General features: G+C 35.4%; 1 protein-coding gene across 3 annotated transcripts in view; it reads right to left on the bottom strand.

Annotated features, from left to right (window-relative positions):
* The window catches only part of CALCRL (calcitonin receptor like receptor), a 122,615-nt gene that overhangs the window by 36,330 nt on the left and 60,256 nt on the right, over positions 1 to 26,029 (bottom strand). For 2 of the 3 annotated variants that reach the window (XM_020977549.2, XM_078146942.1), the window contains exons 2-8: positions 14,627 to 14,711; positions 14,330 to 14,456; positions 9,738 to 9,830; positions 7,649 to 7,790; positions 3,672 to 3,782; positions 3,317 to 3,429; positions 1,596 to 1,687 (exon numbers count right to left, since the gene is read on the bottom strand). In XM_020977549.2, the coding sequence (XP_020833208.1) occupies positions 1,596 to 1,687; positions 3,317 to 3,429; positions 3,672 to 3,782; positions 7,649 to 7,790; positions 9,738 to 9,791 (512 nt within the window). In that variant the 5' untranslated portion in view covers positions 9,792 to 9,830; positions 14,330 to 14,456; positions 14,627 to 14,711. The remainder of the gene's footprint in view (positions 1 to 1,595; positions 1,688 to 3,316; positions 3,430 to 3,671; positions 3,783 to 7,648; positions 7,791 to 9,737; positions 9,831 to 14,329; positions 14,457 to 14,626; positions 14,712 to 26,029) is intronic. The other variant, XM_020977550.2, reaches the window with a different exon arrangement.

Here is a 26,029-nt window from a genome sequence, read left to right as displayed (position 1 = left end):
ACTAGAAAACCAGTTTCTTGGTTCACCAGATAATTTGCTGAAGCTGTTAAACATTAAGGATAGAAAGGCCAAAAAAGGGAAGAGAAGGAGGAAAGACAGAATATTCCAGAGAAATATTCCTAAACTGCTTGTGCCCTCCAGACCCCTGGTACATAATTATCTGATATATTGATGTACCCTAACGATGTCTAGGCCTTGCTGCTGCACCCATAGGCTCTCTGGGCCATTCTGTCTGCCCTGATGTTGAACTTTCTTTTATGTGTTGTCTAACCCAATTAGTGTGTGACCTCCTTGAGAGTAAGAGCCTTTTCAACTTTTCGATTTGTCTACATGGTGCTTGGCATATAATAAGCACTTAATAAACGTTTTTTTAGTCATACATTCCTTAAAATTGTTACTAACAATAAGTCTGTCTATAGCATGGAAATGCTACATACAGTCAGAAAGGTCACCACACCCAAAGAGATCAAACAAATGGGAAAAGGACCCACAAGTACAAAAATATTCATAGCAGCTCTTTTTGTGGTGGCAAAGAATTAGAAATGGAGAGGATGCCCATCAGTTGGGGAATGGCTGAGCAAGTTGTGGTATGTGAATGTAATGGAATGCTATTGTGTTATAAGAAATGATGAACAGGTTGACTTCAGAAAAACCTGGAAAGACTTATATGGTCTGATGCTGAGTGAAATGAGCAGAACCAAGAGGACTTTGTACACAATAACAGCCACATTATGCAATGACTAAGATTGTTAAATTGATCCCTTCTCAGCATTATGAGGATCTAAGACATCTCCAGAGGCCTCTGGATGGAAAATGCTGTCCACATCCTAAGAAAGAACTATGGAAGTCGAATCGCTATCTCTTATTTTTACCTTCTGTTGAGTTTTGTTTCATGTTTCTCATGGTTCCTCCTATGGGTTTTAATTTTTACTTATAACTTCACTAATGTGAAAATATGTTTCATGGGTATGTAAATGTAAAGCCTATATCAGATTGTGAGCCATCTTGGGGAGGGTGGGGGGGGAGGAAGGGGGAGAAAAATTTTCAACTCAAAAGCATATGGAAGTGATTGTTGATAAATCAAAATAAATTAATAAAATTTTTAAAAAAAGAAAGGTTACCACATATAAAGTATAATATGTTGCCACTGTCACTCTCCATGAATCCTGTTATTTAGGTAATGCTTTGTCCAGTCATGCTCTAAGAAGAAAATATAGTTGAAAAGTCTGTGGCCTAGCAAAGTATAATTCTAAAAAAACCAAAAACAAAACAAAACGAAAAAACTAAACTAAAGTAACTGAAAGCACAGACAAAACTAAAATTATCTGGCGTGTTTCTGATGACAAAAATAGACTTTATTTAAAAGGATATTAATTTACTCCTCATCATGCTTGGTCTCTTGAGGAATTCTATCAGTATCACCCACAAGTTATTCTGAACTTCAAATGTTATAAGAACATTATTTTCTTCTCTTTTGGCAACATTTAAATATAGATACGTTTTCTATTTTTTCACACATGCGTAGCACAATTATATCTCAACAGAGAATGACCACAATGCCCTTAAGTATACACACAGGATATATCTTTACTTACTTGAAATAAAAGAATATTCCAAGAGAGATCAGCAGTGATGCAATAGATAATCCATGTCCAATGATAGTAAGATAAAACAAATTCAATGCAGTCTGTAATTTTTGGGAAAAACCATGTAAAAAGCAGAAAGAAATTTTAGTTTAAGTTAAAGTGTCCTGGGTAAGATCCAAAGCTAAAAGTGTCTGTTATGTGCATGCAAATTCTAATTTAATTGATTAAATTAATATAAAATACAAAGTAGATCATCTTATAGCCCCTGGATTCTTATAAATCCTGTTAATCTCACAACAATCCTGTGAGAAGCAAATACATTTTTCTGCTACATGGTAATATATTGACATTTTATACCTGCAGTAATAATTAACCTCTAGACAATTGTAGAGGTTTGTATTATGCTCTGTTCATCAATATTTATACAGAATCACATTTCTTTTTCCACATAATAAATTCATAGTGTTAAAAGTTTCATGCTTTTATAAAACTTTTTTATACATTAAACATACTCAATTCTATTGCTCTGTCAGAAAATAATTAAGAATTTTCTATAAGACTTTCCCCCCATTATATTCCAATTCGATACCAAAAGTATCTGTAAATTGCCTGCTGTGTACGAAGCAGTGAGCTAAATGTCAGAGAAACATAGTCAAAATGATAACCAGTTCAAGAAGCTTGCATTCTATTAGGATATGATGGGTGTATATATAAGTATATACATGACAATTTAAGGAGGAGGAAGAGAAGAAAAAGGGTAGCATGTGAGCTGAACTTTAAAGGACATGAAAGATTCTAAGAGACAGAGATGAGGAGCAAGGGCATTCCAAACATGGGAGTAGCATGTGCCATGCATTTTTTTTCCTTTTCTTTTTGCATTGAACATGACCCACAGATACAGCCCACTGACAATCAATCACACATCCACCTCTACAATAAATACAGGCTTTCTGAATATCTACAAAAATTCATTTCAACACCAATTTGCAAAGTCTACCTCATACTCACAAAATCACAAAATTTAAGATCTGGAAGGGACCTCAATGGCCTTCTAGTCTAACACATGCAGGAAAGGGATCCTTATGATAACGTAGCTCAGAAGTGGCCATTCAACTTCTCTTTGAACATTTCCAAGGTAGGGAACCCCACCACTTCTCCAGAAAACTGATTTTGCTTTTGGACAGTTGTAATAGTTTGGAATAGTTTATGTCAATGGAGAACCTAGATTTGACTCTTTGCAGCTTCTACTATTACTCTTGGCTTTGCTCTCTGGGATCAACAGACTAAAAACCATAAGAGAGTAAGAACCCAGTCTTCATTTAATCTCTTTTCCCGCAAGCAACCAGTGCAGTTCTTTGCACACAAAAGACACTTAGTAAGTATATGTATAGACATACATATATATTATGCAAACACACACATGTATATAAAACACATAACATATACTGCCATTGCTTGAGAAAGACCATCTCCTTACTTGAAAATTCAATAATTCTTTTTTCAAGGTCTTTCTTTGTTATTGTCCTAGTACATTCCCCACCCACACCTTTTGATAGAAATGAAAAAGATGAATATGAAGATATGCTGTGCTTATGAAAATAGTTTTTCTTAAAAGTGGAGTGCTGAAGGAGATTACAAACACATTAAATGTGGGAACATGGAACTGAAGAACCAACATGTTGCTATAGCTGAACCCACACTGAATAGTAATATATCTGTGTATTTTATACCTGTACTTTCAAGTGGGTATGGATATTACATCGAGTATAATTTGTCCAGGTCCGGTTACTCTCTGGGTGTTTAAACCAGTTTCCATTTGGGTCACATATTTTTGTAACTTTTTCTGTGAATGAAACAAATGAAAGCCATAATGAAGCAGTCTTTTTCTTCAATATAGTATAGAAAATGCATCTAGGAATTTTATCTTTTATGTACTTTTCTATGTGTATGCACACACAAATGAATATATATATATATATATATATATATATATATATATATAGAGAGAGAGAGAGAGAGAGAGAGAGAGAGAGAGAGAGAGAGAGATCATTATAGATAGATAATAAATATTTAATTTATTTTTACCAGAAGGGTCAAAATCCTGAAAATAGTCAGGACAATGTTGCATTGATTCAGTCCCTGCAGCAACATCATTCCAGCACAGCCAGCCATCCCAGGTCCTGTTGCAGTAAGGTCCTACGGAATTAAGTAGACAAATGGTGATCACAGAACTGAAGCTACAAAGAATCTCAAGGGTATCTAGTCCAAACAGGCTCAGAGGAATAAAATGACTTGCCCAAGGTCACAAAGAGTAAGAATAGCTAGTAGGATTTGAACACAAGCTCTCTGACTCAAGAGCCAATAAGTATCTTTTCTGTTGTTCTAATCATGATTAATAATACAAACTCTCATGGTGTCATGCACCAATTCCTTGATTAATGCTGATAATGAAGTACACTGAAGACCAGAAATAGAAAATAGAGACAGCCACCTTAAAATCATCCTCACTTTGTCTGTATTTCAATAGGCTTTGATTCTGTTATTCCTCAGGTATTTACAACACAGAAATAAGAGATTTTGAAATGTAAAATTTCAGTTTATGCTTTAAAATAATAAAACCCAATAATTTTTCTCAGGGTTTAGGTGCTTTGCTGGTTAGCATCAACATATATATGTAAATGTGTGTGTATATATATATATATATATATATTAGTATTTTATATTATATTTGAACCTACAGGAAAGGTTACTAAATGAAGAACTGTGGGTACAGATTGCCAACTTGATTGAGAAAATGTAAGAATGAAACTTATACTCTGCTTATAACACAGACCAATACTCTCCTTCTGTGATACTTCTATAGTTTTAATCTAATGACAGTTATTCAATTCCATCATATAAAATATACAGATATGCATATGTGTACATACACATAGGGGGGTGTGTGTGTATGTGTGTGTGTGTGTATGAATGAGTGCCTTCATTTAGTAGCAGTAGCCTGATCTTGGATTAATTTAGGACACTTGTTCAAAACATTTCTAAGTAGGAGGGACTGGAAAGGGTTTATGAATATAGAAATTGTTCCTAATCTCAGATTTATCTTCTCAAGATTACCTTGTTTATTTAGTAAAACTTTGGTCTTCATGACTCTCTTTAATATATTCAATTATTGACTTATACTAACTTATGATTTTTGAAATACAATTGTACTTTGCAACTACAAACGTATCTGCTTTTGTTAACTGGGTTTAGAGAGGTAACATTTTTCTTAAGCAAATCAATATGCTACATTGCATTCTTCATTCTATCACATGTAAAATAAATATCCTTTTAAGTCAATTATACTACTGGATAAGGAATTTTTTTTTTTGGATTTTGTTTCCTCAACTCTAAAATGAGGAGGTTGGAGTACATGATCTCTAAAGTTCCTTCCAGTTTTAAATCTATGAAGCTGTGATGTCCACATTGATATATTATGATGTTAATAATATGATTATAATTATATAACTAAAATTGATGTAATTATTTTATTGTAAAAACATGAGTCTGCAAAGAATCATTGATTGCCAAACATTTATATTCATAATGATGTTTGTAGACAATGGGGAAGAGAAAAAATCCATTAATTGAATCACAATTATATTAGCAATGTATTTGTTTTTTGTAATGATTTCTTCTAGTTAACCTTAAAAGTCCTTTTGAAAACTATCCAATACAAAAAACTAGTTAGGGCTTTTGTTTACCCCCAAGTGAGATCATTTGTTTCGTGTGGTTGACAGCATAAGGGTAGGATTGATTGAATCATTTAATCAAATCATCCTGTCCAATTTAAAATAAATGACAAGATACGATGTCCTGATATCTTCTCAGATGAGGGAAAAAATCAACTGAAGTATGAACTAAATGTATATAAGGCTTAGATAGCAATTAATCATTGGCTGTGGACTAAGTGAAAAAAAATTTTTTTCTAAGTCAATTTAAACTTCCTTGAAATGCATTGGATGAACTGGGGTAATGTTATCCATAGAGTGTTTTCAGCATGGTTGAGAAAACTTGGTCATATAATATGAGTCGTTTATAAAACAGTAGTCCCTTTTGGGACTCAAGGATTTAAAAAGTGTGGTGAAAACCATACAGCCATGATCCTGAGAAGAAATTAGTTGTAGAAGAAGTGGAGGAGAAGAGACCTGGAATCAACCTCTGCCTTGATCTCTGTCTCCTGAACCCATCCACCCCTGACCCCATCTTGTTCAGAGGAGGATTTTATAAACTTAAAAAAAAGAGAGATTTGGGACTTTTTCATCAGCATACTAGCAGCATTCCCAAAGTAAAAAGGTCTTGGGAGAGGGTATGTATGAGGAGCCAAGGATATATTAGATACGGTGAGAAAAGGCAGATTCAAACCTCTACAAGGAGAGAAAAGCCAACCCATGCCTAGGGAATATCTTGAGGGCTCCATTAAGAGGCATTCCTGTAGCTGTAACAGAGTATATAAGTGGGTTCATTTTCTTCTGGATTCTAAGCGTATTGGTAAAACAGTGTATCAAAAAGTTTGAGGTGAGGGGTGTTTTGTAGCAACTATTCTCACTATACAACTTCAGTAAACATTCCTCTCTAAAAGCTAATGAAATTTGGCTAATTGATATCCTTAGTAATGAGAGGAGGGGAAGCATAAGATAAAGTATTAGAAATGTGAGATACAGTGTTAGAAATTCACCAGCACCACCCCAATCCCTCAGGGGAACTCTTAAGGGAAAAGTAACAACTTAGCAACTCTAAAGACCCAGATGGTCAGTGGCACTGGGGGACTAATTTCAGAATATGTTGCAATATGACGTACCATTAATTTCCCAAAATATTTTCCAGGAGGTAGAGGAGGACTTAAGAGCAAATATAGCAATGAACTTTACGCAAATCACCTTTCCAATTGATGAGATGAAAGGTTTTTATTTTAGGTTTAAGTCTAAGAATAAATAGCTGTGGACATTTTAAAAAGAAACTTATGTAGTCTAGCTTTCTATGAAAATCAGGAGAAATGCTGGTGGCTGAAAGCCAGAATAATTTTAAAGAATGGTCCTAAAGAGGTCACTATTAACTTATTTTCTTGTCATAGCTTTTTTTTTCCCTCTGGGAAAACTGGATTTATATTTTATACATTGTAGGAGGTAATTATATCATAGCACAGAAAAATTCCACGTAGCGATCAAAAGCCTAGTGTAATGACACCTAGCTCTATCCTTTATTGCCTATATGTAGGAATTTGGACGTGACATTTAACATCCTTGAAGCTCAATTTTACTGCTGTGTAAAATTAAGGATTTGACTAGATGATTTTTAAGGTTCTTTCTGCCTCTTAAGTATGTGATCTTATGCCAGAAAACAGTTCTGACATAGTTACAGAGCATCTCATAGTCATATTATCTTTCTATAGAAATTGACTGTTAAAAGGATGTAGGTAGGGATCTGGTGCAGCCAGCTCAAATAGCCTCTCCATGGCTTATTCTTAAATTTTCAGTATGAAAATCTATACCCCAGAAATCAGCAAACACTGAAAATCGGGGATTGATTGATTTTTGTTGTAGTTGTTGTTGTTGATTATCTAGATTTAATAAAGTTATGGAGAAAATATAATGCAGATTTAACTTAAAATTGTGTTGTGTATTTTTAAAAAGCCTTTATTTGCCAGGATATGCCTAGAGGTAGGTGGAATATTTTCTGTTTTTCATGATTTTTTAAAAAAATGGTGAGGTGCTTAGGCAGGTTTGTCCTGGGATCCATGGCAAGTTAAGAGTTCTGGAGGAAGGTTTATGGAGGACTGACAAATGGCCAAAAGGGTAAGAAGACATGAATAGGCCATAGTTTGCTCCATTGGAGGAAAGACCCATGTAAGTGAAATCAATTATCTACTGAAATAATGAGATTATATATTAGAAACATAAACAATCTTTATAAGCAAATAAACTACCGGGAAAATTGAAAAAAAAGATTCAACATTTCTTTTTCAAGAACTTAAAATATTAATGTTACTCTACAATTTCTCATTGTAAAATTAAAACGTGTACCTTCTGTCCTGTGAATAGGTTCTTGCATGATTTTTTGGTAGCATTCATACTGGGCTGTCATAATCTTATTTCGAGTAACACCCAACTGAGTTGGTTCTCCAGAAAAATTCTGTCCTCCTTCTGGTTCAGCCATGACCAAAGGCTAAAAATCAAAGAAGAAACTTCGTAAATAGTTTCTATCACAGACCTTTGTTAGTGTCGGATGCTGTCATTATATTTGAATGTATACTATTATATATGTTTGCACTGCACATATTTCTGTTTTGTTCTGTCAAGTTGACCTTTTATTTTGCTGTCAGAGAGAACTTCTGGAGCGGAGCTACTAGCTGGTACAGTGGATAGAACATTTCACCTAGAGTCAGGATGACCTGAGTTCAAATCTAACCTGAAACACTTACTAACTGTGTGACCCTGGCCAATCTCTTAAACCTCTCTCTACTTAATTTTACTAATCAGTAAAATGGAGATAATAAAAGCATCTAGCTTCCAGGATTGTTGTGAGGATAAAATAAAATTGTATTTATAAAGCATTTTGTGAACCTTAATTGTTATTTTTTATTACTATTAACTATTTTACATTACATTGTAAATTATATTATATTATACATTAATTACATAACAACATTTGCTCTACAATTCATCGTCTTACATCATCGTCTGGGGTGTAGGGGTACTAGTAGATTAAATTACTTGGCCAAGGTCACTAAAGCCAGTAAGTCTCAGAGGTAGCTTTTCTGGTTAATTTTTCTGACTTTGCAGATCTGCCTTCCCTCTTATTCATTCTGCTATATATACTGCCTCTCACTATATGTTCATCAACATCAACACTTTACTCATTTCATTAGTTTAGGCATTCCCTCTAATGATGCTGATAAACCTTCCATAGGTTAGCTTTTGTTCTTTGAGAGTTATATGGGCTAAAAACATTGATCACTCTAGGGTCAGCTTAGTGATGATCCCTATGAAGGTGATCCTCAGATGAGAGATGTAATAACTCTTTTTGAAGCTTTTCCAGCCTGGTGGGGTCTTCTAGAGCTAATATTTATATTATGCTACAGAATAATATTTTGGAATCCAGTGTAACCTCCATATCTCAATAAGACAAAGAACTTTTACTGACAGGATTAATACAAATATTTATGAAGATAAGTACAGGACTTGACCAGTGATTTCATCAGCATTTAGATCAGGCCTGCACAACCGGTGGCTTGAGGCTATAAGCAGCCTGTGGGCCAAATGATTTCCTCTAGATACAAAGGATGTTTTCCTCCTCAGAAATCCTTTGGTATGCCACAAGTAAGCAGCCAGCAGGCCCCCAGTTGTGAGTCTGTCCATCAATATGAGCAACTAGGACACACAGTTTCTTTTTTTTGGGGGGGGAGAGGATTGCCTTAGAAACACTATAGCATAACTCCATTGCTAATATTGAGGCAGATTATATTTTTGTCTATTATGTACTTTTCTAATGGCTCTAAGCAAATAAAAGGTTGTCCACTGATTTGCTTGCAGGAGGAATAGCGGTGAATACATTAAGATAACAAAGCTACTGTGAATTTAAACAAAACAAAAACCATAGAAAACAAACTTTTAAAACAGATAACTATTGGCCCTGGACTACATGTCAGTCAAAAGGTGGTAATCTGATGTGAACATGTGGTCAAAAAAGAAAGGAGAAATTTGAATAGATTGTCCTATCTTAATAAGCCAGGTTAATTAATCATTGTGAAAACTCATATTTGATGCTGTAGCCTGGCCATAGGTAGAAAAAAAAAAGGCAAAGGTTAAGTTAACATGCACGTATTTAATTTAACTTATTTTTTTTTTTTGATTCTGACAAATTGTTATATAATGTTCCTGAGGTGGGGTGTCAGTTTTTAGCTTTTTTGTTTTTTTTTGTTTCTTGTACCTTCCACAGAAGCTAGCACAGCACTAATGAGATAATATGATTTCAATCAATTATTCATGCACTGAATAAAACTAAGTTATACAAAACATCTCTGTACAACAGTGCATCTGGAGCACCATTCATTTATTTTACTAGCACCATGAAACTAGGCACAAATATACAATTGAGGTATGAAACTGTTACCTTAAAAACAGTGAAGAGAATTAGAAACACCAGGATTCCCCTTTTTTCCATCATTAAAATTGACTTCAAAATGTCACATAAAATTAGATGCTTCTGTAACAAAGAAATTAAAAGAATGCAATGTTAATATTCAACATAAAATTTTAAATGCTCAATTTACATTGTGTAAATATGTCTGTCTCTTTGTATCTGTGTGTGTGTGCACGTGTGCTTGAGTATATCCACATACAAATGTGCGTTTTACTTTTAAGTATGGCAAAAGTACAAATGTAGATATAAATTAATTACATATTACATACAATTGAATAAACCTATAAATTATGTTTGTATGTTTAAATAACAAAAGCATTTATGTTCAAGAAACAAAAATATCAGTATTAAACAAATTAATCGAAGACATCACATCTTGCCCCACAATTATTCTTCTGTGCCTTCTATTTGCATATAGATCAGGAAATATTCTTGGCTTCTTTAATTTCTCTATATTATATTTTTCTCTTTATAATAACATGCTTATCATTAAAATTCTTTGATTTGAAAATTAAATACTTTTTTCAGTTGAACTATCAAAATAAGTATTTTACATGCACTTAAGAACACCAAAATTTTGTTAATGAACATTCAACATGAAGTTTTTTTCCCATCTTTTCAGTGGAAGGTATTGAATTTAATTTGCTAACAACTCAGTAGTTTAGGTAAATAAATTACTTTAATTATTTTCCCCATGAATTATTGTCCACTCATCATCTAGACTGACTTATACAGGAATTATCCAAGGACTGCACAACCAGGAAATGAACCATGAACTTCTTCTCCCCCCTTCTCCATTTCATATGCCTTCTCCCACTATCTCTCTCTTGTATCATGTGATGATGCTAGATGATGACCTTTCTCTTTACCAAAATTAACCCCTTTACCTGCCCAAAGGATCCCAATTCCACTCTGTTTCCTCCAGGAGACTGCCCCACCTCTGGCATCCCCACTCTATCGCTTATTTTCAATATCTCCCTATTGGCTCACTCTCCAATGTGTACAAACATGCAAATGTCTCCCCGTCCTCAACAAAGCTTCGCTTGATTCTTCTATCCTTGTTAATTATCATCTTTTATCCCTTCTGTCCTTACTGGTTAAAGTCTTTGAAAAGTCCATCTATAACAGATGCCTCTTCTTTCTCTCTTCTCACTCTCTTCTGACAATCTGATTTCCAACCTCATCATCCATTGAAACTTCTCTTCTATCCAAATTTACCACTGGTCTCTTAATTGCCAAATCCAATCACCTTTTCTTAAGCTTCATTCTTTTTAACTCTCTGTAACCTATGACACTATTGATCACCCTCTCCTCCTTGATACTTTTTTTCTTTCTGGGTTTTTCTGATACCACTCTCTCCTGCTTCTCCTCCTACCTATCAGACCACTTCTCATCTTCATCCTTCATCCATTATCTTCTTCCATATCATGCCCTCTAACTTAAGTGTTCCACAGGTTTCTGTTCTGGGTCCTCTTCTCTTCTCCCTTTATACTACTTCACTTAATGATTCATCTACTCCATGGATTTAATTACAATCTCTAGGCTGAGGATTCTCAAATCTACCTATCTTGTCCTAACCCCTCTGCTGACCTCCAATATTATATTTCTAACTGCCTTTCAGCCGTCTCAGACTAGGTGAATAGCAGACATCTTCAACTCAACAGGTTCAACACTGAACTCATTATCCTTTTGTCTAAACCCTCCCCTTCTCCTAACTCCCTCCAATTCCCTCACAACCTAAGTGTCATTCTTGACTCCTCATTAACTCTCACCCTCCATATCCAATCTGTTGCCAAGGCCTATCAATTTCAGCTTTGTATGATCTCTCAAATATCCTTCCTTCACTCCCCTGATACTGCAACCTCTCTGGTCCATGCCCCCATCACCTCATACATGGGACTATTTCAACAGCCTGTGGGTGGATCTGCCAGCCTCCAGTCTCCTCACTCTAATCCATTCTCCATTCAGCCACAAAGTGATTCTCCTAATGGACAGGTCCAACTGTGCCCCACCCCCAAACATTCAACAAACTACAGTAGCTCCTTATTTTCTCCAGGATTAAATACAAAATCCTCTATTTGATGTTCAAGGTCCTTCATAACCGAGTCCTCCTACACCTTTCTAGTCTTTTCATATCTTACTTCTAGTCACGTATTCTTTGGTGTAATGACACTGGCCTCCTTGCTATCCCTGAACAAGACATTCTATCCATTGGCTCCAGGCCTTTTTTGTGGCTGTCCCTTCTTATATCCACCAAATATCATCTTCTACAGGAAGCCTTCCCCAGTCTCACTAATTCTAATGCCTTCTCTGTTTCTTAATTTCTAATTTATCCTGTACATGGCTTGTTTTCACATATTTGTTTGGTTTTTGCCTCCCCTACTAGAATGTGAGCTTCTCAAGGTCAGGGACTATTTTTTTATCCCCAGTACTTAGCACAATGCCTGGCACAGTAACCATTTAATAAATGTTTATTGACTGACTTCCCTATGAATTATATTGACAGATGTAGTAATATATTTTGTTTTAGTGTTTTTATGAGCTATGAATTTTTTACCTACATTTACACAAGATCAAGTGGAAGAAAAATGTACATTATTAGGATAATCACAGTTAAGTGGGCAACTCAGTGAATTAATCCTTAGTACATATCATTAGGACAGATTATTTTAGACAGACAGTAAGGAGATCTCAGAATCAATTACGATCACGTTTGGGAAACTGTTTAGTGCTTTCAAATGTTCTGATTTATTTCTTGGATAAAGGGTCCATTAAAAACAACAACAGAATTATTCTCCTAGAGGGTGCAAATCACAAAATAATTTGATCTCAGAAGAATCCTGATTATAAGTGATCCAAAGGACAATAGAAATAGTATTGGGCAGATGTAGTCTAGAACCTATTATTAAGGGCAGAGAAGTAGTATGGGGAGGGGACGATTACACATTCATATAGTGTTTACTATTTGCCAGGCATTGTGTTAAGCATTTTCCAAAAATTATCTCATTAATCCTTAAAACAAACCTATGAAGTATGTACTGTTACTATCCCCATTTTGCAGTTGAGAAAACTGAGGCAAACAGAGGTTAAGTAATTTGTCCAGGGTTACACATATTAAGTGTCAGGGGTCAGATTTGAACTTAGGTCTTATTGACTCTAGGCTCAGCATTCTACCACTGTGCCACTGAACTGCCTCATAAAATATATGATTAAGTGTATGGACAACTGGAGGAGGAGTTGAGCCTGTCACGTAGTGAGAATGAAGGAGAGAAAATGGAAACAATTGCTACAAATGTTTTTCTCACAAAAGCTCAAAGGAACTATAGGAAAACCTCCCATATATTGGATAAATCCTGTATGGACAATTTGTAAAAATGACATCTACTCCTACATGTCTCACTCTAAAAGTATTATCTGCTCCTACAAAATCAATCCTTCCTTCCTTCATTTCTTCCTTCCTTCCTTCCTTCCTTCCTTCCTTCCTTCCTTCCTTCCTTCCTTCCTTCCTTCCTTCCTTCCTTCCTTCTTCCTTCCTTCTTCTTTCTTCTCTTCTTTCTTTCTTTCTTTCTTTCTTTCTTTCTTTCTTTCTTTCTTTCTTTCTTTCTTTCTTTCTTTCTTTCTTTCTTTCTTTCTTTCTTTCTTTCTTTCTTTCTTTCTCCTCCCAGTGCTTATCACAGTACCTAGTAGAAGTAAAGACTTATTTAAAAATGGATAAGAATTTCAGGGGATTAGAAAACCTAAATAGTTTGAGTTCTCTGCATTGAGTATCCCAGTCAAAGAGATCATGGATCTTTCTATCAAAGTGTAAATATCTGATATTTATACTTATCTATATTTAGCATATGTATATATTGAATTTAATGCAGCAAACATTTATTAAATGCTATAATTCTCAAGTTGCTCTGATAAATGTTGAGGATACAAAGCCAAACAAAACAAAACAAAAATCACTGACTTGCAAGACTTTACATCCTATAGGGAAGATTCAGCATTTACAGATAAACAAATACATGATAAACTGAGGAAGAAGTGAATATTAATAAGCAGAGGAACTAAGGAAGGTTTTGCCTCAGACATGGGTGGGGAACCTGCGGCCTCAAGGCCTCATGTGGCCCTCTAGGTCCTCAAGTGCGGCCCTGTGACTGAATCCAAACTTCACAGAACAAATCCCCTCAATAAAAGCATTTGTTCTGTTAAACTTGGATTTGATCAAAAGGCTGTACCCAAGGACCTAGAAGCCACAAGTGGCCTCAAAGCCATAGGTTCCCCATTTCTGGCTTAGGAAATGACACTTCAATTGAGCCAATATATATGTACAATAAGGAAAGTGAGAAATGTTCTCTGGGGAAAATATCTGCTAAAGATAAATCATAGCCATTGGGCTATGAAAATCAAGTCAGTTCTTACCATGCAACCTGTCATTAGTGTTGCTATGGGGACAGTGTTAGTAGAACATGTAGTTAATAGTGTTCAAATTATTTTTCCACATGTACACTTTATATTGTTTTCTTCACATCTTATAATAACAGCACAATATTAATGAAGAGAAACATGTCACCAACCCACTGGAGGTCCTTGTCTTCTAATGCTGATAACTGTCCAAATGGCAACTCTTTTTTTTCTTTCTCTTCTATCAGCAATATTTTTTGGGGGTACTCTTAATACAAAAATTAAAGGGATCGGGCTAACCTAAAAGAGTCAGGAAAAATTGTATTAAAATTTAAAAATAATATAACAAAAACTAAACACATGCTTTTACAGGGGAATATAGTAAGGCGACATTTTTGTAATAGAGTATGTTAATAGGCTGATGTTACTTTAGATTTCGTTTGACTCTGATTTAGTTTGCTCATACTTACAGTTGTCTCCAGGTTCAAACCATGTTTTCCCTCAGGGTCTGTTTGAAGCTGCCTTGCAGATTTATTTTTAACCAATAGTCATGACCTAAAATGAGACAATATCTGTAAGATGTTTTGAAAATTTTAAGTACTACATAAAGGTTAGTTTTTATCATTATTTTACTATTATCATCAGAATATTAATAGATTATGGTAAATATTGCTATGTTCTTTTAATCTATCGGCTTTATTTTCATGAAAATCTTATAGCCAGAACAAAATATAAACATACAGTTATTGGTAATAGCTGCTTAACTTTTAAAACTTCCTTCTAATTTTCATTTTTCAATGTAACCTTAGTGTCTTTTTGTCATAGTACTAATATCTGATTTCTATGTAATATTAGATGCTGTTTCAGAATAAAATTTTAATTCTGCAGAATGAGATTGATGGATAAGAATTCATCTCATATAATATAACAAATCATGATTCCAATTCAAACTCCTGAGCTGGTCATTACCCTCAATCACTAAACTTAAATTCTAGCCCCCACTCCTAATCTTTAGGCTCATCAATCCCTACCATTCATAATTATTATGCTAGATACAAGGTATACTAGGAAGAATGCAGAATTTTTAGCCAGAAAACCTGTGTTTCTACCTCTGGCTCTGACATTTATTATATGTAAACTTGGGGAAATCATTTGGGCTCTTTAGGTCTCAGTTGTGTTGAATTAGATTGTTCTTTCATCACATAGTCAAAATCATCAACTCCCAGTCATATATGGGGCACTAGAGGCTGTTAAATCTAATTTGTTCCTGGAGAAGAAACCCCTTTAATATATCCCTAACCAAAGTTCATCGAGTCTCTGCTTGATGACCTCTATCAAGGAAGATGGCGAGGCCAAAAGAAAGCTAGATTCTGAGTCAAGGGACCTGAATTTTAATCCTGGTTCTGCAATTTACTACTTGTCACTTAAACTCTGTAGGCCTAGTTCCTTCTCTGTAAAATGAGAGGTTGGACTTAATAGCTGCTGGGTTCCTTTTAAACTTGAAATCCATGCTCTTATCATCTTCTAGTGAGAAAGAACCCACCACTTCCCAAAGCAGACCAGACCACATCTAGGTAGCTCTAAATGTACATGCTCTTCAGAAACCATCTCAGCCCTTTGAATTCCCAATGTTTCTTTGACCCAACTTGTCCAACTGATTGACACTTATAGCCTTTAGGAATGGACTTGGCTGCTGGCTGTAATATCTGGCTTGATAACATTTTTAGTTGTTTTCTGCATACATTTGTTTCTTCACTAGGCCTTCACTCTTACCCCAATTAGACTTTCCAGATGAGCTATAACTACAGTTCTTAACACTGAAGGGCATCAGACATTTTACCCTTCATTACACATTTCAAAAACAATTCAGAAGTTTCTATTTTAGAGTTCAGTTCAATTAGCATTTACTAAGCTCTTATTACTTTTTAAAAATTAATTTATTCTTAGTTTTCAACCTTCACTTCTATAAGCTTTTGAGTTTTAAATTTTCTCCCCCTCCCTTTCCATCTTCCTCCCCAAGACAGCATGCAATCTGATATAGTCTCTACATATACATTCCTATTAAACATATTTTCACATTAGTCATATTGTAAAGAAGAATTAGAACCAACAGGAGGAACCACAAAAAGAAGAAACAAAACAAAACAGAAGAAAAAAAAGAGCAAATAATATGCTTCCACCTGTATTCAAACTCCATAGTTCTTTCTCTGGATGTGGATAATATTTTCTATCATGATACTTTCGGAGATGTCTTAGATCCTTGCATTGCTGAGAAGAGCTAAGTCTATCAAAGTTAGTCATTGCACAGTATAGCTGTTACTGTGTAAAGCTCCTACTATTTATAGGGCATAATAGGAGATTCAGACAAATAACACAGAAACTTATATTCCAGTAGGGAAGCTGACATACAAACAGATAACTATAATGTAAGATATGATGCTATGAAGTATTTGAGGAGGGAGATAGTAATCTGATGGGAATAATTAGAGCCAACGAAGTAAAAACTGTTTCTGAGGAAATCAGGGTAAGTTATCATAGAGAAGATGACATTAGAAGATCTCAACAGATAAATAGGATTTCAGTTGGTTTATTCTGGAGGATAGTGAAGTCTCTTCATCTAAGTCATGCCAGAACCTTCCCAGTACCCCTAACACCTCTTGAATATACTTAAATTCCTATGTTGCCTTCAGATTTTATTTGAGACACTTGATATAGCCTGCTATAACTATATCCTGAACCTGTTTAAATTTATCAACTTTTTAAAAGACATCAGCTCCTAGAGTACAAGATGGTTCATGTCTATTGGTCACATTTACTTTTTTAATGTCTGATAAAGAAAAATAAGGTTTACTGTAAATTTCCGTTTAACCAAAATGACTGGGAAGAATGAGTATACTGAGTAGTTGAGCATTATTATTCTTAACACATTTCAAAGACACATAATAAAATATTTAGCAAGAAAATTGGGCAAAATTTAACTTTCTCTGATGATTCAGATGCCATTTCAAGATCATGAACTCTTAAGTATAAATATCATTTATGACTAACAATCAGTCAGTAGCTGTAGTACAACTGATACAGATAATACAAAATAGCAGGGATTATCTCTGTGCATAGAGCCCCAAAATCTACATATCCAGCCTTCATATATCTCTTGAGATCAAGTCCTGCATCTCTTATTAACTGATGGGTCTTACGCATATCAAAAGAAACATTTTCAAAACAGAACTCTTTATTATCCACCCATACCTCCTGTTCCCTGAATCTAGCATGTCTTCCAAATTCCCTATTACTATACAGAGCAGTGCTATTCTAATATTCCAACCAAATTCATGACCTAGAAGTTATCATTCATACTTCATTCTCACTCTTGTTTCTTATTCATTGCTAAATCTTGTTGATTTTAATTTCTCAACATCTCATGTGTCTGTCCCATTCTCTTCATTCATACCCTTATCATTTCTGGCTTGAACAAATTATTGCAAAGGTGTCCCAACTGATTTGCTTACCTTAAGTTTCCCTGTCTCCAATCCTTTTTTCATGTTGACCCCAAATTTTTATTCCTGAAGTACAAGTCTGATCATGTCATTCCCTTGTTCAAGAAGTTTTACTAATTTTCCATTACAATTTAGATAAAATACAAAACTTCTAAATTTGGCATTTGAAACTTTTTACAACCTAACTCCAGTCTATCTTTACTTTTGTTTTAATGTTTTATTTACTTTCATCAGCCAGGTCTACCTTCTCTCTCTCCTGTCTCATCCTCCTCTGAGAACACAATTAAAAAATTTCAAACATGTAAAATCAAAGCAAATTTCCACATTGGCTATATTTAAACAAAAAGTTTTCTTTCATTATGGATTCTGAGCTTTTTTTATTTTTTAATTTTGAAATTTCAATTTCAATTTGTAATTTTTTTAATCTTTAGAAAAAGAACAACAAAAAACTATAAACCTATTTAAACAACAAATAGTTCTTCCAAACAATGCTATGATGAGCTCTACATATGTGACTGAAACATGAGGATTAAATTTCCCTTAATATGCACATAGGCTTAATTTAAAATAAATATAAAAGCAGTTTATAAGACATAATTAGGGATCTCCTGTGAGTCATAATATGTTACAACTGACAGACATTAGAGATGGTCTAATTCATCCTTTTCATTTTCTTTCTTTTTTTTTTTTCGGTGAGGCAATTGGGGTTAAGTGACTTGCCCACAGTCACACAGCTAGTGAGTGTTATGTGTCCCAGGTCACATTTGAATTCAGGTCCTAGGGCCGGTGCTGTACTCATTGCGCCACCTAGCTGCCCCTTTTTCATTTTCTTGATAAGAAAACAGACCAAGGAACTGAACTGGCTTGTGCAAGGTTGGAAAACAAATTACTGCCCAGGATTTAAAGGCCATTTTATATTATTTGTCTGTTCATAAACTGATCTCTTAATATCCTAATTTACATAATTATGTAAAAGTTGTTTCTATAATAGAAAAATCCTTGGAAATCAGCAACATAAACAGGCCCCAACACGTGGAATATGGGCCTGGGGATGGGCCCATGCATGAGCCCTTCAAATGAGCCACATGTGCTCTGGTATGTTGCTAAATGATTTGTAATCAGCTGTCTTTGTTGCTTGTTGACCTAACAAGTTCAAGTTCAAGTGATGGTTGCTTGACTAATGTAACTCATGAGAAGCGGGGAAGTGGTGTTATGTCAAAGAGGATAAGTGATTAAGCTTTTGAGGGACACATTTGTTGGATTATTATGAGCAAGGAGAGACGGTTTCTGCTTTTGTTAGAGCTAAGGCTCTTTGTTGGAAGACAGCCAATGCCAAATCTGCCTTTGACTTTCGGCAAGGAAAAGAAAAAGATTTCTCCCCATTTTCCCCATTTCTATCCTGGCAGCAATAGCACAAAAAGAACATGTGCTTATTATCTTCCCCCATTAGATTATAAGCTCCTTGAGGGAAGGGACTTTTTGTATCCCCAGCACAATGCCTGGCACTTAGTAGATGCTTAATAAATGTTTATTGATGGATTAACTATGTAAGAATGCTTGAGACTGGACTTAATAGGCCTGGCCCCTGCTTCTGTTTTGTGTTTCTTTCCCTGACCATAAGTTGCTGAATAGCAATTCTGAAAGATGGATTTTCTAGCCTGCACAGCAACCTCATGAGTTTGGAAAGTCAAGAGTTTATGACGGCCAATCAGGAGGTGATTTCTGCAGCAGTTTCCTCAGAGCAGGAGAGAACTACCACTCAGAGGATTATATAGTAGAAGGACTAAAATCAAAGCTGCAGCCAGTGTTCCCTGGAGTTCTGCTCCTGAGAGTTTCTTAGGTAGTAAAGATCCAAAGTAAAAGTGAAATACCTGCTCAGTCGGTCCAACAAAGTTGTCTTTATCTACCAGGAGAGGATAAGAAGTGATGGGTTATTGTGTCACATTTTAAGTATTTGTCACTGCATACTTCTGAGTCTTTGGTACCTTAAGAATTTCTTTTTCATTGAAGTAAATTCATAACTATCCTAAATCTGATATCTACTTTTTTTGCACTTAGTACCTTAACTTAAAGGGATGCTATTAATCACTTCTGTGGTAGACCTTAGATATTATTTCAGAGATTTCTGGATTTCTCCTCTGGGCTAGAAGCATAATGAGGGAGAGGGAAAGTGAGAGGAGGAGGAAGGGGAGGGACAGGGAGAGGGAGACAGGAAGAGAGGAAAAAGAGGGAGAGATGTAGAAAAAGAAAGACAACTAACAGAAAGGAAGTATAAAATCTGACTCCCATCTCTTTAGGGACAGGCTCTCCATGCATCAAATCTGAGTTTGAGACAAGAGTTAGGGACATAATGTCTCTTCTGTCCCTCTCTTCAGGCCATAGGTGACACTTGCAAAAGAATAGGAATAGAGACTGGACCTATTTCTATGGGAGTGCATTGAAGAACAGACTCTCAGATGAGAAAACATCCTTTGTAAAGCAGGTCATGGGGCAGCTAGGTGGCTCAGTGGATAGAGCACTGGCCCTGGATTCAGAAAGACCTGAGTTCAGATCAGGCCTCAGACTCATAGCACTTACTAGCTGTGTGACCCTGGGCAAGTCACTTAACCCCATTGCCCAGCCAAAAACAAATGAACAAAAAAAGCAGGTCATTAGCTTCTCTACAATTTATAGTCTTAGTTGCCTTGAACACAGGTACTTTATATCAGTGGTAAGACTTGAACCAAGATCTTCCTGATGCCAAGGCCAGCCTCTATTTCTCATTTAAGTTTTAAAGAAATAGTTAAATAAATTACTTCTTTCAGTGTTTTAGAATCACCCTTGAAAAGTATTGCTAATCTTTGGTGAAGTTGTGAACTGGTCCAACCATTACGGAGATCAATTAAGAAGTATGCCCAAAGGACTATAAAACTATGCCTACCCTTTGACCCAACGTTACCACTATTGGGTCTGCATGCCAAATAGATTGAAGAAAATGGGAAAGGACCTATGTGTACAAAAATATTTATAGTAGCCCTTTTTGTGGCAAAAAGTTGGAAATTGGAGTGACAGCCATCAATTAGGGAATGGCTGAAGTTGTGGCCTATGATTGTGATGGAATTGTTCATCCTTCACTCTCAAAGAGGATGAATGACATCACAAGATTGATGTCTTGATTTGTGCATGAATTGGATTTAAGTGAGGCAGAGCTATAAGAAATGGTGAGGGATTAATTTTAGAAAAAACATGGGAAGACCTATATAAACAGATGCAAAGTGAAATGAACAAAACTAGGAGATCATTGTACACAGTAACAACAATGTTGTAATGATGATCATCTGTGAAAGATTTATCTACTGTGATCAATGTAATGATCAAAGACAATTCCAAAGCACTCAGTAAAAAATGTTATCTACCTCCAGTGAGAAAACTGATGAACTCTGAGTATAAATTAAAGTATGATTTTCACACTACTTTTTCTTACTTTTTTGCAACATGGCTAATATGGAAATAGTTTTGAATTATTTCATATGTATAACTTACATTGTTTGCCTTTTCAGTGGATTGAGAAGGGGCTTAAGGAAAGGAGATCATTTGAAATTTAATTTTTTAAATGTTAAAATAAATATTTTAAAAAGAAAAAAATTGGCAAAACTTGTTCTACGCAATCTATAAAATATTAATTAATGCTGTTTCCCTTATCCACCAAAAAAATCATATGGCATTAAAGTGCCTTTTCTCTCTACCCCTTTAGTAGTTGTTTAGTCATTTCAGTCATATTTGACTCTTCTTGACCCCATTTGGGGTTTTCTTGGCAGACAGTGAAGCAATTAGCTATTTCCTTCTCCAGCTCATTTTGTAGATGAGAAAACTGAGGCAAACTGGGCTAAGTGACTTGCCCAGGATCACACAGGTAGTGTCTGAGGCTGAATTTGAACTCAGGTCGTCCTGATTCCAGGCCCACACTCTTATCTACTGTGCCACCTAGCTGCCCTATACCTCTCTAGCTCTTGAACAATAATTGGAAGAAAGGTTGCTAAGCAAGGGGTCCTACCTTTGCATTCTCTAGGTTATGCACTACTTACAAAGAAAGAGTTGGTATATGTTGAAAGCAGAGTAGCAAACACACACATACAAATTTTCCCACCTATTCACTGGCTGTCAATACTGTTCCTGGCACAAGTTCTATTCTTTTGCTTTTGATGTTGAACTTCATAAAACTCTTCCACTAGCAGCCATGGGAGGCCAATGGCAGGCTTGAAATAATTTTCCCTTTTTGTCTAGAAATTCTCTGACCCAAAGGAGTTATAAGGGAGGGACTACATTGTGGTACATTATTTGTTCTCAGCATGTCAAAACTGAGGGAAAATTACTTCAAAATTTTGCCAGTGGAGAAATAGTAATTTTCATTCCTATCTGCTTTTCAGGCTCCTGGTTTCCTGGTTCATTGCCTTCTAACACGCAGCCTCTAATTGCATCATTTTGCTCTTTGTTCCTTCCATTTTCAGTTTGTTCCATGTTTGTGCATGAAATTATTTGCTATCCCTTGACTATTCCTTAAATAGTCCATTGTTAATTCTTTCAAATCTGGTTAACTTATTATCTCTTCACAGCAAGGCTTCAGAGGGTACTTGGTGAAATTCAGAAGCTACAATTGAATCTTGGGGTGAAATTTAGGTAATAATGAGGCAGACTAAAGTCAAAGCATTGATGCTATCCAATTGGTGTACTCAGTGTCCTCAGTTGAACTGGTTTAGCCAAGAAACTGACATCTTAATAAGGTAAAATCTTCCTTTGCTCCCCAAAGTGAAATCTTTTGAGCCACATCAGTAGCTGTAATACTTATTGTCATTTTATCTTGCTACATGTCAGCCTCCTGAATCATATAAACACTATTATACTTTTGTTTCCTCAAATAGAATAAAATAGCAGGTTTTTTTTAATTCCTGTCTTAGTAAGGTTGCATTTAAGCTTTATTTGATATAAAAATAGGGCATGAGAGAGCTTTTTGAAATTTCTCTTTACTCTTAAAATGGAACCCCAAGGTTAAAGAATAATATGTTATTTTGATGATATAAAATGATGAAAATTGGATATCTTACATTTTTAAACTTCACTGTAACTATGAAACCATTATAATAATTCAGGGTTCAGTAATCCATAAAGCACAATAGCATTTGACCTGTTCTCCCATTGTCCTTAGTCAAGAATTTAATATGTGAAAAAAATTTTGTAGCACATAAATTCAGAGATAATAATGGTATATAATTAGCAGATACACTACTTTAATATCCATTAAAATTATAGTCCTCTGTCATTACATAAACAACAAAATTTTGATCATCACATATATCAAGATGCACTTGCTAACCTGCTTCTTCATTCCCAAAGGCTATGATTTCTTAAAATCTTGATTTCTTGACTTTTAACTCGATCTCTCACTCAGGAATCACCAAACATACCTGGACTCCAGGCTTAAGAAGTTTTCTTTGTTAGGATCATTTTGTTTTCCTTTTCTCAAATTAAATTATCCTTTCACAGGCCCTCAGGCTTTGATGATCATCAGTCCAGCCAACTTTTTCCTGATTTTCATAGATGATTAGTGGTTTCCAGACCTCACAGAGATTTTTTTCCCCATTGAGTCTACCCTTCCTTTTCCTGAGCACAGAGGACATTTCCTTTTTTTTATGACCCAGTTAACTTATATTTTATTTCTGCCCAGTTCCCATATTTCACCTTGGTCCATAAGTCCGTTCCTTGCAAGTCCATATCCTTAGAGCTAAAGGAATTTTATGAGATGTAACACAATAAATTGTGTATCATTGTAAGGAAAAATTCACCCTTAGGAGTATCTACTTTTTTATTTAATACAACAAATATTTTGTTATACCAAAATTTACTTTGGCTACATTTAAATTCTCACTTTACTAAATGTCAAATTTTAATTGTGTCCTTTATTCACTTGAATGGTTGTCTCTTTTTCCTCTGTTGTATAGATCCCAAAGAAAGGGAGAAAACTCAACACTTTAAATAGTGAAAATATCCCCAGTCTTATTCTTTACTTTTTAGGCTTTAAAAGATTGTTGAAGTGAATGGATTTTTTTTCTTTCCTCGATCTTCACCATTCTATAAAGAGCAAGTTAAGAGAGAGTTCTTCATTTTAGTATATTCTGACTGGACACTAACAGCTTCACACATTCCATAATTGTACCCCACAGTTTCATCAGGCGGTAGACTTTAACACTACTATAATTAGATACATGACGCAGGCTAACTTTCATATGTTAATTTTACAAAAATAGTTTTGCTATATTTGGGAGAAAAAAATGATTTTGATTCTGTCCACGCACATTTTATAGTCATCTAAAATGCCATGATTTTCTTTCTATCTTTCTTTCTTCCTCCCTTCCTTTCTTTGTCTCTCTCCCTCCCTTTCCTTCCTCCTCCCCTTTTAGGGAAAGAAATAAGCATTTACTAAGTCTCTACTACGTACTGGTTGTTCAGTCTTTTCAGTCATATCTCACTCTCTGTCACCCCAACTGGGATTTTTTTGGGAAAGATTCTAGAGTGCTTTGCCATTTCCTTCTCTAGATCATTTTACAGATGAGGAAACTGTGGCAAACAGGATTAAGTGACTTGTCCAGGTCATAAAAATATTATTTCATTTGATTCTCATAGCAACTGTAGGAGGTAGGTTCTTTTATTGCCTCCATTTTGCAACTAAGGAAACAGAGGCAGGGGTTAAGTGATTTGCCAGTGTCACACAGCTACTGTGTATAAGGCTGGATTTCAACTCGGGACTTCATGACTCCAAGACCAGTGATCTATTCCACAGTTCTCCCTAGCTGCCTCTAGAGACACTGACACAGCCTATGGGTAGGAGAATGTGGAACTAGAAGCCAGGTGTATGAACCTAGATGGATATTTCTGTTGCTTAAGTGCCAGAAAGTCTGAAAGGGGTTCTCCTTGAAGAGCTGTCAGCTTATCAAAGTCTAGTAACTCAAAACTGCTGGAGCAAGAAGGTCTTGGCTCCATATGAAGTAGAGGTTTCTCTCTCCACTGAGGAGAAAAAATAGAAAAAAAGACATACATAAGCTAGTTATGTGGAAGACTTTCCTATCAGGAAGGCCCTTCCCCCCCCCCAGGGGTGATTGTGGAAGTCTAAAAACAGGATGCATGCTTATCTATATAACATGGTGTGGTCCTTAGTTTGGCTCCCTAGAGATACACTCCCCATACCCACACACTTGTCACGTCTTCAGTGTCCATCAGTGATGTCAAACTCAAATAAAAAAGGGGACCAGTAATCCACATATAGAGATCCTTTTGGGTTTCGTATTGACTCAGTTATTTTTTTGTTTGTTTGTTTTGTTTTTTGACAATTGGGGTTAAGTGACTTGCCCAGGGTCACACAGCTAGTAAGTATCAAGTATTTGGTCTGAGGCCAGATTTGAACTCAGGTCCTCCTGACTCCAAGGCCAGAGCTCTATCCACTGCACCACCTAGCTGCCTCATCATATTGACTTAGTTTTAAGATGTAATCTTACCTTTTTATTATATTTTAATTTATTTTGTTAAATATTTCCCAATTACATTTTAATCTTATTCGGGCTGTACTTGAGGGTGTTATAGATCATGTGTTTGACACCTGTGATGTAGAGGATTCCAGAAGAGGAAACCTTCTGTACCAAAACAGTGCATCAATCTTTTGGCAGTTTATGCTTTTAGAGAGTTGTCTGGGGTCACTGAGAGGTTATATACCTTGCCCCCAGTTACATAATCAGTAGAAGTAGGGCTTGAACCCAGGTCTTTTCTACATTAAGCCCATTCTATGATCTGTTCTGGCAGGAGTTTCTATTTACTATTACACAAGTGTATAATAGACAATATGAGAACTTAGTATTTATTTTAATTCAAATACATGTTTTTTAATTTGCGTATTGTACATTTCATTCTGTCATTTAGTAAGACTTAAACTATCATGCACAATTTCATTTGCTTTACCTTTTGCTCTCTTCGATAGGGGATTTTGTTGAATTAGTTATAATCTTTCCTCTCAGTATTGCCTTAAACCGAAATTTATACCCAAAATAGTAGACCTTAAAGCTGATTCATGTTGTTAATAATAATAATAATAATAATAATACTAAAGAAGAAGAGGAAGAAGAAAGAAGAAGAGAAGAAGAAGAAGAAGAAGAAGAAGAAGAAGAAGAAGAAGAAGAAGAAGAAGAAGAAGAAGAAGAAGAAGAAGAAGAAATAAGTAAACAAAAACAACAAATAAAGAATGTGCAGCATAGGAACTGGGACCAATGTGTAAAAAATAATTAAGGAGAAGATATTCATTGGGGTGGGGAACCTGCAGCCTCGAGGTCACGTATAGCCTTCTAGGTCCTCAAG

Source organism: Phascolarctos cinereus, unplaced genomic scaffold (assembly GCF_003287225.1).
Source record: "Phascolarctos cinereus isolate Bilbo 61053 unplaced genomic scaffold, phaCin_HiC Scaffold_726;HRSCAF=1367, whole genome shotgun sequence".
In the NCBI taxonomy this organism is placed as follows: Eukaryota; Metazoa; Chordata; class Mammalia; order Diprotodontia; family Phascolarctidae; genus Phascolarctos; species Phascolarctos cinereus.
Note: the sequence above shows the minus strand (reverse complement) of the source record. Positions and strands in the feature narration are given on the sequence as shown.